The 15,000-nt window shown below is 39.8% G+C and overlaps 1 protein-coding gene across 3 annotated transcripts; it reads left to right on the top strand.

Moving 5' to 3' along the window:
* The first annotated feature begins 130 nt into the window (after nucleotides 1-130).
* Nucleotides 131-14,969, top strand: Cenpq (centromere protein Q). Of its 3 annotated transcripts, none has more exons than XM_045156955.1 (9): nucleotides 131-244; nucleotides 2,666-2,801; nucleotides 3,022-3,076; nucleotides 4,616-4,742; nucleotides 6,688-6,756; nucleotides 11,947-12,076; nucleotides 12,933-13,052; nucleotides 13,193-13,270; nucleotides 14,390-14,969. In XM_045156955.1, exons 2-9 carry the CDS (start codon nucleotides 2,703-2,705, stop codon nucleotides 14,519-14,521), a joined length of 810 nt encoding a protein of 269 aa, XP_045012890.1. In that variant the 5' UTR covers nucleotides 131-244; nucleotides 2,666-2,702; the 3' UTR covers nucleotides 14,522-14,969. The 3 variants fall into 3 exon arrangements, with proteins under 3 accessions (XP_045012890.1, XP_045012889.1, XP_004649774.2); XM_045156954.1 differs by having other exon boundaries at nucleotides 144-280; XM_004649717.2 differs by having other exon boundaries at nucleotides 163-244; nucleotides 2,692-2,801.
* Nucleotides 14,970-15,000: the final 31 nt, after the last annotated feature.

The raw sequence follows: 15,000 nt of genomic DNA, 5'->3' as shown, positions 1-15,000 counted from the left end.
GCCTTCCGGCACCGCCCTCCTCTCAGCCAATCCAATCGCGCTAGTGCCGGCGCTTTTTGGTGACGTCAGAAACGTGCCTACAGGCCCGCCTCCCGCTTTAAGTGTTTCCGCTTTCTTCCCACCTACTTCCGGGTCTCCAGGCTTTCGAAGGTTTGGGCGCGAATCCCCGTCTGCTGCGCTTGCGAGAGACCCTGCGAGAAACCGTGGAGAGTCCGGGGAAGCGCCTAAAGTGCCCGGGGTCCTGGTTGGTAGAGGCGGTTGGGGACTCTGGCGTTTAGGGGTAAAAGGCGTGGTTTTGTTTAACGGGTCTTGTCTCCGTTTCCGAACGGCTTTCCCCGAGGGGACGCGGGTCGCCGTGCTGGGCCCTTGGCTGGGGCATATCTATCCACTGTCAAGCGTGTAGGCCAGAGGAGGTCACTAAGTAGGGAGTTTAAAGAGAATTCGCCTGGGGATTGTTCCTAAAAGTTCACCATCACAGAGTCTATGCTTAAAAGAGAATATGGACTTACCCTGTCTAAAGAGAACAGGGAGGAACTAAAGATAGGGTGGCCAGCTCTGCTGTATTGAGGGCGGCAGAAGAAATATGGCAACATGTCAGCCTTGTTAAACAGAAAAGAATAGCAGACCATTTATGAAGAGAGCATATAAAAGATTGATCAAATGTAGCAGTTGCTGGAGATCAGCACCTTTCCATCAAGGCAGGTATGGAGTGGGTTAAAACCTCAACTTTAAATCCCAACACCATCCAAAATATTAATGATGCTAAAGTTGAGAAATTTCTTGCATCGTGGTCTATGACCTCAAGTAGGTATCATGAAAATGCTACTTCTTAAAACTGCTAAGGACCATCTTTTCTCTCTAATCATACAACTGATACTCATAAAATACAACTTAAAATAAATTATTAAACTCGGGCTAGAGAGATGGCTTAGCGGTTAAGCGCTTGCCTGTGAAGCCTAAGGACCCCGGTTCGAGGCTTGATTCCCCGGGACCCACATTAGCCAGATGCACAAGGGGGTGCACGTGTCTGGAGTTCGTTTGCAGAGGCTGGAGGCCCTGGCACGCCCATTCCCTCTCTCTATCTGTCTCTTTCTCTGTGTGTCTGTCACTCTCAAATAAACAAAAACAAAAGTTATTAAACTCGTAAGTCATCAGCAGTGAACCCTATAGTAAGATGAGAATTTAGGGAGATACAATGTGTCAGTGTCGGTGTTACCGGTTGTAGCAGTTGTGTCTCTGATACGGAATGTTGATAGGGAAGTTGTAGTGAGTGGGGTTGTCCAGGCAGCATTCCCATCCCATTTTGCTAGAAATCTACTTTTAAATATCAACTATGAGGAAAGTGAACTTCAAAACACAAGGGTAATAGTTGGATGATTTGACTGGTAAGTAAAATTACCTTGTCAAGCCAAGTGTGGTGCCATACGCCTTTAGTCCCAGCACTTGGGAGGCAGAGGTAGGAGGATCGCCTTGAGTTTGAGGCCACCCTAAGACTACATCGTGAATCAGGTCAGTCTTGGCTAGAGTGAGACCCTGCCTCCAGAAAGAAAAGAAAAAGAAAAACCTTGTCAAATTTCTATAGAAATTTTATGCTTCCTTTTTTTAAAAAAACAAACAAAAAAAAGGATTGGGGATGAGGAAGTGGTACCATGGTTAAAAGTGCTTACTTGCAAAGCTTGCTGGCCCAGGTTCGAGTTCCTCAAGTAAAGCCAGACACAAAGTGGCACATGCATCTGGAGTTCATTTTTAGGGGCAAGAGGCCCTACCTAACACACCCACATTCATGATTTTTCCCTCCCTCAAATAAATGAATAAGCGAATATATTTTTAAAGGAGGTTGTACCTGTTTGCAAATTACATTTACAATAGCACTGAATTATATATTATTGGATGAATACTATCTAGAGAAAATGATTGACAGAACTAGAAGAAATCATAAGAGCTCATAGACTGATGGAGAAATGAACTATAGTAGTTTGGAAGGATTGGGAAGTAGGTGGTTCATAATCTAAGAGAATTAAGACAATATATTCAAGAAATCAAATCTAGACAAAGATTCGGCCCGAGGGTGGTCAAGGAAGAAACCCAGTATCATCAGCCTCTGGTCCCTACATGCATAAGAGTGTTCAGCACTCAGGAGGCAGAAGTAAAACAAGCACCATGAATTCCAAGTTAGCCTGGCCTAGAGCAAGACCGAACGTGAAAAATGGAAAAGAAAGGGGAAAAAAAATATAATTGACTGGTTGGAAAAGAAAGAGGTGAAGGGGAATGGAGATGAAAGAGGGACAGAAGGAGACTATGATTAAAATATATTTTGTAGGGCTGGAGAGATGGCTTAGCAAATAAGGCAGTTGCCTATGAAGCCTAAGGACCCAGGTTCAATGCCCCACTACCCACATAAGCCAGATGCACAAGATGGTGCATTCATCTGAAGTTCCTTTGCAGTGGCAAGAAGCCCTTGCATTCCCATTCTCTCTCTCCTTTCCCCCCACCCCCCTCAGATAAATAAAGGAATTAAATATTTTTTAAAATTTTGTACATATACAAAAATGTTAAAAGTTTATTTTAAAAGATGGAGTAATTTTGGAGTAATTATAGTCTTTTCAATAAAATATTTTACAGATCTTTGTTCCCCCACTTCTCTGTGTTCTATTCACGCTTGCAGATCTTGTGTGCATCATTATTCTACAGTTTAGCTCAGGATGTCTGGGAAAGCAAGTGCTTCCAAAAAAAAGTCTCAGCCGCTAAAGAGGAATTCCAAAAGAAGGGCTGATGAAGAAGTGGAGCGGTCAGATAAAGAGGTGATGAAGACATCAAGTCTGTCCTTTAGGCCTCTGAAAATGTCTATTCTGTTAGAAATATGTGAAGGCTAAGGAAGGGTAGTTTGTAACAATTTGTAATTTATATCATATCCTTTAGTATATTCTCTACCTGTAATAAATGTATATGCACAATTCTATAGAAGTGACAGTATACCCTTTTCTGTCTACCATTATCAGATATTTCATTCTGTGTGTCTAGGTTAGAAACACAGCAAAAAGAAGCAAAAAGCATTCACCGCAGCTGCCTTCTGAAGGTATTTCTTTTCTCTATCTTGTTTAATGAATGGCTCCTCCTAGCTGCCCAAACTCAGGAAAACATGCTCAGGTCTTGACTTCTGCAAAGGCAAATGATGGTCATAAATAGCCACGTTCGCATTTTTATACAAATTGGTTATGATTTGGGTCAACTGAAATCTACCTAACAACTCTTAACAATATACTGTAGAAGCTGGAATGCAGTGATGTTGATATGAACTACAGAAGATTAAAGTGTTTCATGCTTTAAAAAAAATACTACTGGTTTGTGACAAAAAATAAAGTCAGGTTTCTCTCAAGGCAGTTATGCTTTCTGTCCTGTCACTACTTTGTAGATTAGTTTGGAAGCACTATTTGAAGTTTTTTTTAAGTAAATTATTTCAGCATAGTCATGTTTCCTTAAACATCACTTCATGGGAAAATTTGCTCTCTGAGATCAGGTTGTGGGTTTATATTTGCTAAGGTGTTTTTTTTTTTTCCTTTGATGATATTCTGTGCACCTGTGATATGGTTAACACCTCTTTTCTCCAGAAGTAGTCATTATGAAAGTAGAATAGTTCTGATGGCATTGGTACTCAATGTCTGTCTGTCTTTTGACCAGTCTGTCTTTGTTCTCATATTTAGTAGAAATTGTTTTCCATTCTTCTCAGTGAAAATCTGTTTGTTTGTTTTTTTTAAGGGTTTCACTAGTCCAGGCTGACCTGGAATTCACTATGGAGTCTCAGGCTGCCCTCAAACTCACAGCGGTCCTCCTAACTCTTGCCTGCAGAGTGCTGGGATTAAAGGTGTGCACCACCACACCCAGCTCTATTTTTAACCCCCCCCTTTTTTTTTTCCTTTTTAAGATTTCATTTATTTATTTAAGGGAGAGAAAGAAATGGGCATACCAGGCCCTAGCCACTGCACACGAACTCCAGACACATGCTCCACCTTGTGTATCTGGTTTACATGCATACTGGAGAATCAAACCGGGGTCCTTAGACTTTGCTGGCAAGTGTCTTACATCTCACCAGCTCTCAATGAAATTCTTAAGGTGTTCTGAGAACCACATAATAACTGTAGCTTGATTCTTTGCTTATATTTATTAGCATTATAATGTCATTGAATATGCAGTTAACAATAACAGGAAAGTCATAATTGATACCTGGCATGTTATAGATGTGCAATAAAATGTTAAGTCTGGAAAGATGGCTTAGCAGTTCAAGAACTTGCCTGTGACCCCTAAGGACCTAGGTTTGACTCCCCAAAATCCATGTAAGCCAGATGCATGTGGCATTTGCAGTAGCCAGAGGCCCTGGTGTGCCCATTCTCCCTCCCTCCCTCCCTCCCTCCCTCCCTCCCTCCCTCTCTCTCTCTCTCTCTCTCTCTCTCTCTCTCTCTCTCTCTCTCTCTGTCTCTTTCATAAATAAATAAGTGAATTGAACAATCTATGCAATCTTTATAATTCTCACGATGCTATTAGCTTTTTTAGGTTAAAATGACTTTTTTTAAGTAAAAATATGCAAACTTTTGGATTGATGAGTCTCTTCCACCATCAGAAATAGGACATACAGAACATAATGGTCTAAAACAAATCAAAATTGCACCCAGCAAGTGGAAAGCATGGCAGCCTCTCCCAAAAAGTACCAAGGAACATTTGCAAAGTGTCATGGAGTCGGCAATCATGTGAGCTAAAGAGTTGCTTTTCCTTCTTGTCTCCTTTTTACATGTTTTCTATAGATACTTTTCCAGAAGTTACTATATATTTGTATCAGTACTTTTCTCATGACTGTAAGAGCATATCTAATGTAACAAAAAGAGGGAAGATTTGGGGGCTTGGCAAAGGGCTTACTTGATAAATCACTTGGCACACAAGCATGAGGACTAGAGTTTGGATCCCCAGCACCCACAAAAATGCTGGCAGGTGATTATTCCAGCTCTCAGGAGGTGAAGACAGAATATCCCTGGGGCATGATAGATGAGCTTAATTGACAAGCTATAGGTTTGAGGGAGAGAACCAGCCTCATAAGTAAGACAGAGCAAGAGGAAGACGCCCAGCCCTTTAGCTGCCACAGTCATGCACATGCACACACACACACACACACACACGATTAAGCGGAAAGATTTGTCTCGGCTTGCAGTTTTAGAGGGTTCTATCCATAGTCCTTTGTCCACTTAATTCTGGACCAGGCAGAATTTCTCATGGCTGTAGGAGCTGGTATGTGACAGTGTATTCATTTCATTGTAGTCAGGAAGCAGAGCACAAGGCAGGGACCAGGAACCATAACCTTTAAAAGCTTTTTCCCAGTGTCCTATATCCTCCAACTAGACCCTGACTTTTTGTGGTGATTAGATTCAGGTGTCCCCCATAAACTTAGGTGTTCTGAGTGCTATGTTCCCAGCTGATGGAGGTTTGGGAATTGGTGTCTCCTGTAGGCAGTGTATTGTTGGGGATGGGCTTATGGGTGTTATAGCCAGCTTCCCCATGCCAGTGTTTGGCACACTCTTCTGTTGCTATGGTCCACTTTATGTTGGCCAGGGGGTGATGTCCATCCTTTGCTCATACCATCATTTTCCCTGCCATTGTGGAGCTTCCCCTTGAGCCTGTAAGCCAAAATAAACCTCTCTTTTCCACAAGCTGCTCTTGGTTGGGTGATTTCTACCAGCAGTATGAACCTGACTGCAACACTCTTATTAAAGTTTCCACCATCTCCCAAAATAGCTCCACTAGCTAGGGACCAAACATGTAGTACATATACCTGTGCTTAGATGTGTCACATGCAAACTATAACAATATTTTAAGACAATAGAGTATTGCTCTGTTTTCAGAAGAAAATATTCAATATCCTATGATCATGAGCATTCAGCAAAAAATAACCATCATCATCATCGTCACTAATCTTAGAAGCTTGATAGTCCATCAGTGAAATAAAGATCAAGTCCTTATAGCCCGATTTTAACTTGTTCTGTCAATATGTGCTCCTTAGTAAAAAGTTGAGTTCAGAGTGCGCCACCACACTGTGCCGTAGCTCCATGGTGCACAAAGTAAGATTAATTTCTGCTGTGGTAGAACTGAGCTGCATCTGAAGTCAGGCACACCGTGCAGCACAGTATGGCTTAAAGGAATGTCATTGTTTTGTTTAAACTGTATCTGTAGTATAGAGGGGATAAATATGACCAAATTACCATATATACATTTATGAAAATATAATGAAGCCCACTATTTTGTCTCATTAAAACAATGAAAACAGACATAAAATAATAAAAATCTTTGCTCTTTTATTGGTGTTGCTAGGGGTTGAAATCAGGGCCTTGTGCATGCTAGGCAAGCAGCCTTTGAGTAAACTACATCCCAGCCTAAAAGTTTCCTAATTTTGTGAACTTATATTAAAGCTAAGTTAATAATGTATGAAAATTAAGATGTGGACTAGAGAGGTGGCTTAGCAGTTAAAGCACTTGCCTCTTTCTCTCAAATAAATTACATTAAATGTTTTTTTTTAATTTTTTAATGAAGACATGATTGGCTGTGCCTATGTATAGTCAGAAGGATCACTTAAAAGAATTCAGAGAGAAAATGTAAGATTTTATTGCTTATGTTTCAAACTAATATTTTTCAATCTTTTGTCCCTAGAGGAATTTTAAGCAAAAATATTAAAGAAAAAGAACAAATTCAGTATCATCTAAACTACTTAAAGAAAAGGTAATATCCAATAAAAATTATTATTTTTTAATATTTGCTTCTGTGTTGCTAAAATAATGCTAGAATATAGAGTATTGGGATTTGTTTGTAAAAATGAGAATAGGTTTTGAAAACGCGTGGCATCCGCTTTGACTCCATGAAAGCTCATTTTTAACAACTTAAAGTAGCGGTGGACCTCTCATCGCTCTGATTGTACCCTCGTGCTGCTGCCTGTCTTCCTGCAGCTGCCCTGTCATTTCTCCTTCCCCTCCTAGTGTACGACTTGATTTGCACAAGGCACGAGCATATTTTAGGTACTGTTCCGCAGCCTGTAACAGGTCACCTATGGAGATACAGAAATACCTGAACTATTTACATGTGTTGTAGACTAATACTAAAGAGCAGAGGGTACAAAAAATATAATTAAGTTGATTCAAGTGTAATGAAATAATGCATATTGTGGTCTGTTTTTAATTGAGGACCAGTAGTTCATATTCAGCGTTTAAGAGTACTGTAATGCATAGTTGCTGTCCTAATGAGCATGCTAAGTTATCAGAAAAGATACTAAGCAGGCAGTCTCTTCATCACATGCAATTGTAGCATTATATAATTCTCTGTTCTCCACATTTTAATTTTTTTTTTTTCTGAGATAAGGTCTCAGTTGTGGCTCAGGCTGGCCTCAAACTATGTAGCTGACCTGGTGCTTCTGATCCTCCTGCCTCCACTTTCCTAGTGCTAAGGTTACAGGTGTACACCACCATGCCCAGTTCATCCCCGCTTTTACTTTCACAACTCAGTTCTATAGTTAGCAGTTAGCCATATCCAAGAAGTTTTTACTTCTACTGATATATCAGAGCATAGTACTATTAGGGCTCATCAAATCATCATTGGAACTGGGAACAGTTTTTTTTCTGTATATGCAGCATTTCTCAAGTATATTTAAAACACTTGGTCTTAAAGATACTTTATGAACAAAAGTGACCCTGATAAATTATATTTGGATGCATTAGCATATTAAAACTCTAAAGAGATAGTTGAGGAGATGGCTCAGTGGTTAAAGACACTTGCTCTGTAAGCCTGCTGACCTGAGTTTGATTCCCTAGCACCCAGACACAAGTGACACACTTGTCTACAATTCCACTGCATCTGTGGCAGTTGGAGGCAGAGGCAGGAGAATCTGGAAGTTCACAGGCCAGCTAGACTGTTGTGTTCAGCAGCAAAACAATGAGAGAGACCCTCTTTCAAAGAAGGTAGAAGGAAAGAACTGACATCCTTAAGTGTGTGTGGGGCACCCATACACACACAGAGATACAAATTTGAAAACTAAAAAGGAAAAACAAACAAAAAAACCTAAAGAAGAAATTTTGTTTAACCCAGCATCTTCCAGATTGATATTACCATTTGTTTTCATATATTAGGCTCACTCCTTCCTTTTTTGCAAATGTACTTCATTCTTTTGGTGTGTTTGTTTTGTGTAGCCCTCCTTAACCATGGGCATGGGCTCCTGGTCATCTGCCCTCAGCTTCTTTTTTTTTTTTTTTTTTTTTTTTTTTTTTGGTTTTTTGAGGTAGGGTTTCAGTGCAGCTCAGGGTGGCCTCAAACTCATGGCAAGCCTCCTACCTCTGCCTTCCCAAGTGCTGGGATTAAAGGCATATACCACCACTCCCAGCTTACCCTCAGCTTCTTGAATGCCTTTTTTATTGTTTTAAGTTTTCATTTGTTTACATAGGTAAAAGCTTCCTTGTATCATTATGTCCTTATACATATCTTTCCAAGGTTATAAAGGAAAAGGGGCAAAAAAATCTTATTTACAGGTTGGAGAGATGACTTAGTGGTTAAGGTGCTTGCCTACAAAACCTAAGGACCCAGGTTCAGTTCCCTAGTACCCACCTAAGCCAGATTCTCAAGGTGGCACATAGATCTGAAGTTGGTTTGCAATGGCTAGAGGCTCTGGGGTACCCTCCCCCCCCCCCTTTTTCTTTCTCTCTCTCTCTCTATCAAATAAATAAAGAATGAAATTTTTAAAAAAAATATTTTTTAGCTTTAGTTAAAACTTTCTGGATGGTCTTTGATCGGACTGGCTTAGGTAAGATAGCTGTCCTTGGAACGATTTCATTGTGTGAATTTCAGTATGAATTGAGTTATGTGTCTATTCCCATGAACAGATAAAAAACTATTATTAGGTAGACAAAACTGTTCTTCAGTATAGATTATGGAGGAAACTGCTTTGTATAAGCAGTATAATAAAGGTCCACTTTTAGTTTAACAAGAGTTTCTGAGGCTACTGGAAATCCAACCTGTTTAGAACATTTGAAACTGATTGAAGCTTCTACATAAATGACTTAATAAATTTAGAAAAAATAGAAAATTTATTTTAATTTTAAAAGATGAAAACTTATGCCTCTGAGGAAAACTTGGACAGGTTTTGTTGGATACCCTAGGCTGAGGATTTTATTGTTAATCAAATTTATCTTAACAGGGCTGGAGAGATGGCTTAGCGGTTAAGCGCTTGCCTGTGAAGCCTAAGGAACCCGGTTCGAGGCTCGGTTCCCCAGGTCCCACGTTAGCCAGATGCACAAGGGGCCGCACGCGTCTGGAGTTCGTTTGCAGAGGCAGGAAGCCCTGGCGCACCCATTCTCTCTCTCTCCCTCTATCTGTCTTTCTCTCTGTGTCTGTTGCTCTCAAATAAATAAATAAAAATTTAAAAAAAAATTTATCTTAACAGCTTAATAAGAATTTTGCTTTGTGGGGCTGGAAAAATAGCACAGCAATTAAAGGCACTTGTTTGCAATGCCTAATAGCCAGGGTTTGATTCTCCAGTACTATATAAATCCAGACGCAGAGTGACACATGTCTCTGGACTTCATTTCCAGTTGCAGGAGGATCCTGGTGTACGCATTCTCTCTCTTTCTGTCTTCCTTTCTCTCTCTCTTTCTCACAGAAAGAATGAATTTTTTAAAAAACATTTTTATTTTTCTTTATTTACTTGAGAGAGAGAGAGAAAATGAGGGAGAGAATGAGTATGCGAGAGCCTCCAGCCACTGCAAACGAACTCCAGATGCATATGCGCCCTTGTGCATCTGTCTTATGTGGATCCTGGTGAAATGAGCCTGGGTCCTTTGTCTTTGCAGGCAAGTGCCTTAACCAGTAAGCCACTTCTCCAGCCTCAGAATGAATCATTTTGCTTTGCAGTTTATGCTACCAACTTTTCTCTATAAAAACTAAAATTGTAAGCTAGATGTGGTGGTGCACACATACAGTCCTAGCATTTGGGAGACAGAAACAGGTAGGTGAATCAGGAAGTTAGTGTCATTTTTAGCAACATACTGAGTTTGAGTCCATCATAGGCTACCTAAGACACTATCTCAAAAAATTTAAAAGGGGCCTGGGGAAGTAGCTCAGTGGTTGAAGGTGCTTGCTTGCAAAGCCTGCCAACCCTGGGGGTTCAATAATCCAGTACACTTTTGAAACTGGATGCACAAAGTGACATGTGTGTCTGGAGTTCATTTGCTGTAGCAAGAAGCCCTGGTGCATCCATACATTCACATCACATTTTTCCCTCCTTCCCCCCAAATAGGAAAAAGTAAATTTTAGAAAGTAAACAAAAATGTAAAATTGTGAGCATAATACCAAAAGGATAAATCTCGGTTTCTACAGTTACTCAGATTCCTTCAAATCTTAAATATAGGTCGAATAATCTGAAATACTTGGACCAGATATGTTACCAATTTGGGAATTTTTTTTAAATTTGAGACTTACATATACACAGTAGGGAATATTAAGAGCTGGAACCCAACTCTAAACTCATAACTCATTTATCATGTGCCCCTGATTTTATATAGTATCCTTAAGAATGTTGTACATGAGTCAGGGCTAGAGCAGTGGCTTAGCAGTTAAGGCATTTGCCTACGAAGCCAAAGAACCCAGGTTTGATTCCCAGGACTCAGTAAGCCAGATGCACAGGGGGCACATGCATCTGAAGTTTATTTGCAGTGACTAGAGGCCCTGGCATGCCCATTCTCTCTTTGTCTGTCTCCTCTCCTCCTCTCTCTTTCTCTCTCCTCCCACCCCCACCCCCCCCCCCCGCTTGCAAATAAATTAAAAAATTGAGTACATGAGTCAGAATTCTGTGGTGTGGATTTTTCCACTTGTGGAAGTACGTTGACACCCAAAAAGTTTCAGTTTTTGAAGCATTTCAGATTTTTGGCATGTTTGAGTTATGACAGGATATTTTATAGAACCCCAAGATGCTGCTGTCAAGTAGAGGCAATCAAGTGTACTTGATCCTCCTTGCTTTCTTCCTCATAGATGTCAAGAACCCAGTTTGAGAAAGCCGTTTTTCTCTCTGCTTGAGATGAGAATAGAGTAGGTTAGTTTCTGCTGTGATCTGACCAACTCAATACTGTAGGAAGATTGCTTACTGTGAATATTGATTGTAAATCACTTAGTAGTAGTTTAGAAAAAAGTACTTTAATATGAGTGTCTTTTTTGCTTTAAACTCTGGAAGTCAGTGTTCTGAAAACATTTAGATTAGCTAGAATGAAAGTTCCTTTAACATTTAGTTTTGGGATTCAGGATCAAAGTTAAGACTTTTTTTCTAATTTTATTTATTTATTTGCAAGGGGAGAGAGAGAATGGGCATGTCAGGGCCTGTAGCCATTGCAAATGAACTCCAGATGCATGTGCCACCTCGTGCATCTGACTTTATATGGGTACTGCGGAATCGAACACAGGTTATTAAACTTTGCAGGGAAGCGCCTCAACATGTGAGCCATCTCCCTGGCCCCAGTTAAAGACTTTTTGATGAGTATTCTCTCTTCCACAGTAATCCATAGTAAGTGATAGATTTATGTGCCATTATTGTGTAATTACTCACTACACAGAATGTGTGGTGTGTTTTTTAACATTATAGCATAATTAGATGGAATTTTTATTTTAAAATGTATATAAATAAATGCATGAAGTGTAAAGTGTTCTTTAAATATAGATCATCAGTGCTCAATAATTTGAGGTAAATCTTAAAAATTGAAAAAATTAAGTGCTCATTTGTTGCGGCTGGTTTTGGGAGGCCCCATAGTTCGCCACTATTTAAAAAAGAATATTATAGCCTCTACAAATAAAAGGGTTAGGAAAAGGAAAGCTGGCTTAAAACAAATGTAATAATAATGTTCAAAACTTTAAAAAAAAATCATGTTTTATTCTGTTCTTAAGATTGTTACAACAGTGTGATACGCTGAAAGCCCCTCCCAGAAAGTTGAACTACTTAACTAATGTATCAAATGTATTGAAAACGGCACAGGCACAGAAAAGAGCTAATGAAGAGGGTCTGGCATTACTGCAGGTACGACATTCGAATGAGGAATCCTTAATTAGAGGGTTTAGGGGAAGAGGCTACAAAATATTTTATATCATTTCTAGTAATAAATACAGGTCTTGAATTAGGTTTCTCAATAAATTATTATTTTTTTTATGAAAGCCAAGCCTTTCATTGTACTTTGGGCCTTTAAAGTTGAAATACTTAGTTGTGACAGGATCTCGTGTAGCCCAGACTTGGCCTTCATCTCACTCTCTGTAATTGCTAAGCCCACTCTCCAACTCCCCCCGTTCCAACTAGTATTTAGAAGCCATGCCATGCTTTTTGAAGAAAATTTAGCCAGCCACAGTTCTGTTCCCAGTATTTACAAATGACACAGATATAGCAGCGGCTGTTGCTGAGCAGTAGTAAGAGCTTTGGGCATGTTTTGTGTGTGTGTGTGTGTGTGTGTGTGTGTGTGTGTAGTGTGTTTCTATGGAATGTATGTGTGTGCATATGTGGAGTGTGCATGTGTGTGTATTTCCTTAGTCCAGTAAAACAAAATAGCTTTCTAGGACATCCGTTTTTGAAAAGATTAGCAAAAAAAAATTCAACATTTCTCCCAAAAGTGTTTTAATGTATGAGGCAAGAATGTATGCATAATCTGTTAGGGCTTTCTTTGATAGGCCTTTATTTACTTATGGGGTTTTGTTGTTGTTGCTTTGAGGTAGGGTTTAGCCCAGGCTGACCTGGGACTCACTTTGTCTGAGACTGGCCTCACACTCATAGTGATCCTCCTGTCCTTGTCTCCCGAGTGCTGGGACTAAAGGTGTGTGACACCAAGCTTGGCTTGGACAAGGTATTTAGTTTGAAACAATAACAACTTTTTGTCTTTTTGACTTAGGAAGAAATAGACAAATTAGTCGAAAACACCGAGTTAGTGACTGGTACCATTCAGAGCCTGAAGAGCAAAATTCAGATTCTAACACATGAGGTAGAAGAGGAGGAAGAAAAGATGAAACAGGTAATTGTTTTAGAAAAAGTGTATTGCTGTAATTTAGACACAATTTTTAGTGCTTAAAATCTAGTAAGACAACTTTTGAGTATAATAAAATGAGCACTGTCAACCTTTTGAAATAATCCCTGACTTTTTGCTTTATTTAGGTGCTTCAAATGGACGGTAATAGGGTTCTCTCACTCCCAGAACTTTCTCAGAAAAGCCTTAACGCACCCACACTTCAAGTAAGTACCTATTTACCATATTGACTCTATTACCTCTCATCTTGTATTATGTATGAATGTGTGTGTGTGTGTGTGTGTGTGTGTGTCCGCATGTTGTTGTTTTTGTTTGTTGTTGTTTGTGTTCTGAGGTAGCTCTAGTCCAGGATGACCTGGAATTCACTATGTAGTTTCAGGGTGGCCTTGAACTCACGGTGATCCTCCTACCTCTGCCTCCCAAGTGCTGGGATTAAAGGCGTGTGCTACCACACCTGGTTCATATCCTGTTTGTTGTTGTTGTTGTTGTTGTTTTTTCCGAGGTAGGGTCTCATTGTAGCTCAGACTGACCTGGAATTCACCATGTAGACTCAGGGTGGCCTCAAAATCACGGCAATCCTCCTACCTCTGCCTCCCAAATGCTGGGATTAAAGGTGTGCACCACCACGCCCAGCCCTGCTGGGTTTTTTTAAACATAAATCCTGATATAAACATTTTGGCAAACTACTTTTCCCATTTTGGCTATATTTGGAATATCTTTTCCTTTTGAGTTTAAGTTCCTCATTCCTGTCAGGAGCCCTGTAATGTTCCATTGCACAGATACACTGTACTTACAAATTACTGAGAAATGTTCTTATTACCTGCTAACATACTTATACATATTTCATTACATATTTTCTTTAATTTTTTTTTTTTTTTTTTTTTCCTGAGGTAGGGTTTCACTCTAGCTCAGGATGACCTGGAATTTACTATGTAGTCTCAGGGTGGCCTTGAACTCAAGGTGATCCTCCTACCTCTGCCTCCTGAGTGGTGGGATTAAAGGCATGCGCCACCACGCCCGGCTTCTCTGGAATTGTTGGCAGTTGTCTTTGGTTTTTGCTTCCAACAATGACATATGATACTTTGTGAAGCAGCATTATATCTGTATAGTATAGTGTAAATATTTATTTTCCTATTTAATGTACCAGCTGTGAGAGGAGCAGGAACACAGGGGAAGATGGATTTGAAAGGTGAATGCATTGAGTTGAAGATCAGCAACACTGGTGGTGGTTGCTGATGTTATTGTGCACGTCCGTCTGAATGGTAGACATTTGATTTTATATTTCATAATAAAATGTTAAGAACTAATTGTATTCTTACCTACAGGAAGAAATATTGAAACTAATTCCAAACCAGAATGCGCTTCTAAAGGACTTGGATATTCTTCATAGTTCATCACCAGTGAAGAACTTGTCTGTGTTCATTGAAGAAGCCTATAAGAAACTTGATGTCTCTTAAAGAGTTTAGTTGCTTTAGACTGTTCCTTTCAATGTTTGTGAATTTGTACAGCTCTTTAATTATTATTGGTTTTCTCCCTCTCTCCCTCTCCCTCTCCCTCTCTCTCTCTCTCTCTCTCTCTCTCTCTCTCTCACTCTCTCTCTCGACAGGGTCTCACTATATATGTAGCCCAGGCTGACCTTGAATTTACAGCAATCCTCCTGCCTAAGCCTCTCAAGTGCTCGGATTACAAGTTTGTGCCACCACACACAGCCAGAATTTGTACAGCTTAACCTGTGGTGAGGCTCCAGAGCTAATGATTCTGTGCGATTCATTATCCCCTGATACGCACTTTATCATTAGCCTTTGTGGGTCTGTTACTAGTCTCTGTTTATAGTAATTGCTAAATGTAGGAAAATTGTATTTATATTGCTGTATCTTCAGTTTTGTGTCTAAAACCATAAAATAATGATTTTTTTAAAACAAAAAGGCATGATCTA

The sequence above is a fragment of the Jaculus jaculus genome, chromosome 8, assembly GCF_020740685.1.
Source record: "Jaculus jaculus isolate mJacJac1 chromosome 8, mJacJac1.mat.Y.cur, whole genome shotgun sequence".
NCBI classification, from domain to species: Eukaryota; Metazoa; Chordata; class Mammalia; order Rodentia; family Dipodidae; genus Jaculus; species Jaculus jaculus.
The sequence above is the reverse complement of the archived record's forward strand: the minus strand, read 5'-3'. Positions and strand labels throughout refer to the sequence as shown.

Excerpts from the sequence above, each read along its gene's own strand:
- Cenpq (XM_045156955.1), top strand. The coding sequence starts at position 2,703 with ATGTCTGGGAAAGCAAGTGCTTCCAAAAAAAAGTCTCAGCCGCTAAAG. Across the intron at positions 3,077-4,615 it reads ACCGCAGCTGCCTTCTGAAG|AAATAGGACATACAGAACAT; the intron begins GTATTTCTTTTC and ends TTCCACCATCAG. Across the intron at positions 13,053-13,192 it reads AGGAAGAAAAGATGAAACAG|GTGCTTCAAATGGACGGTAA; the intron begins GTAATTGTTTTA and ends TGCTTTATTTAG.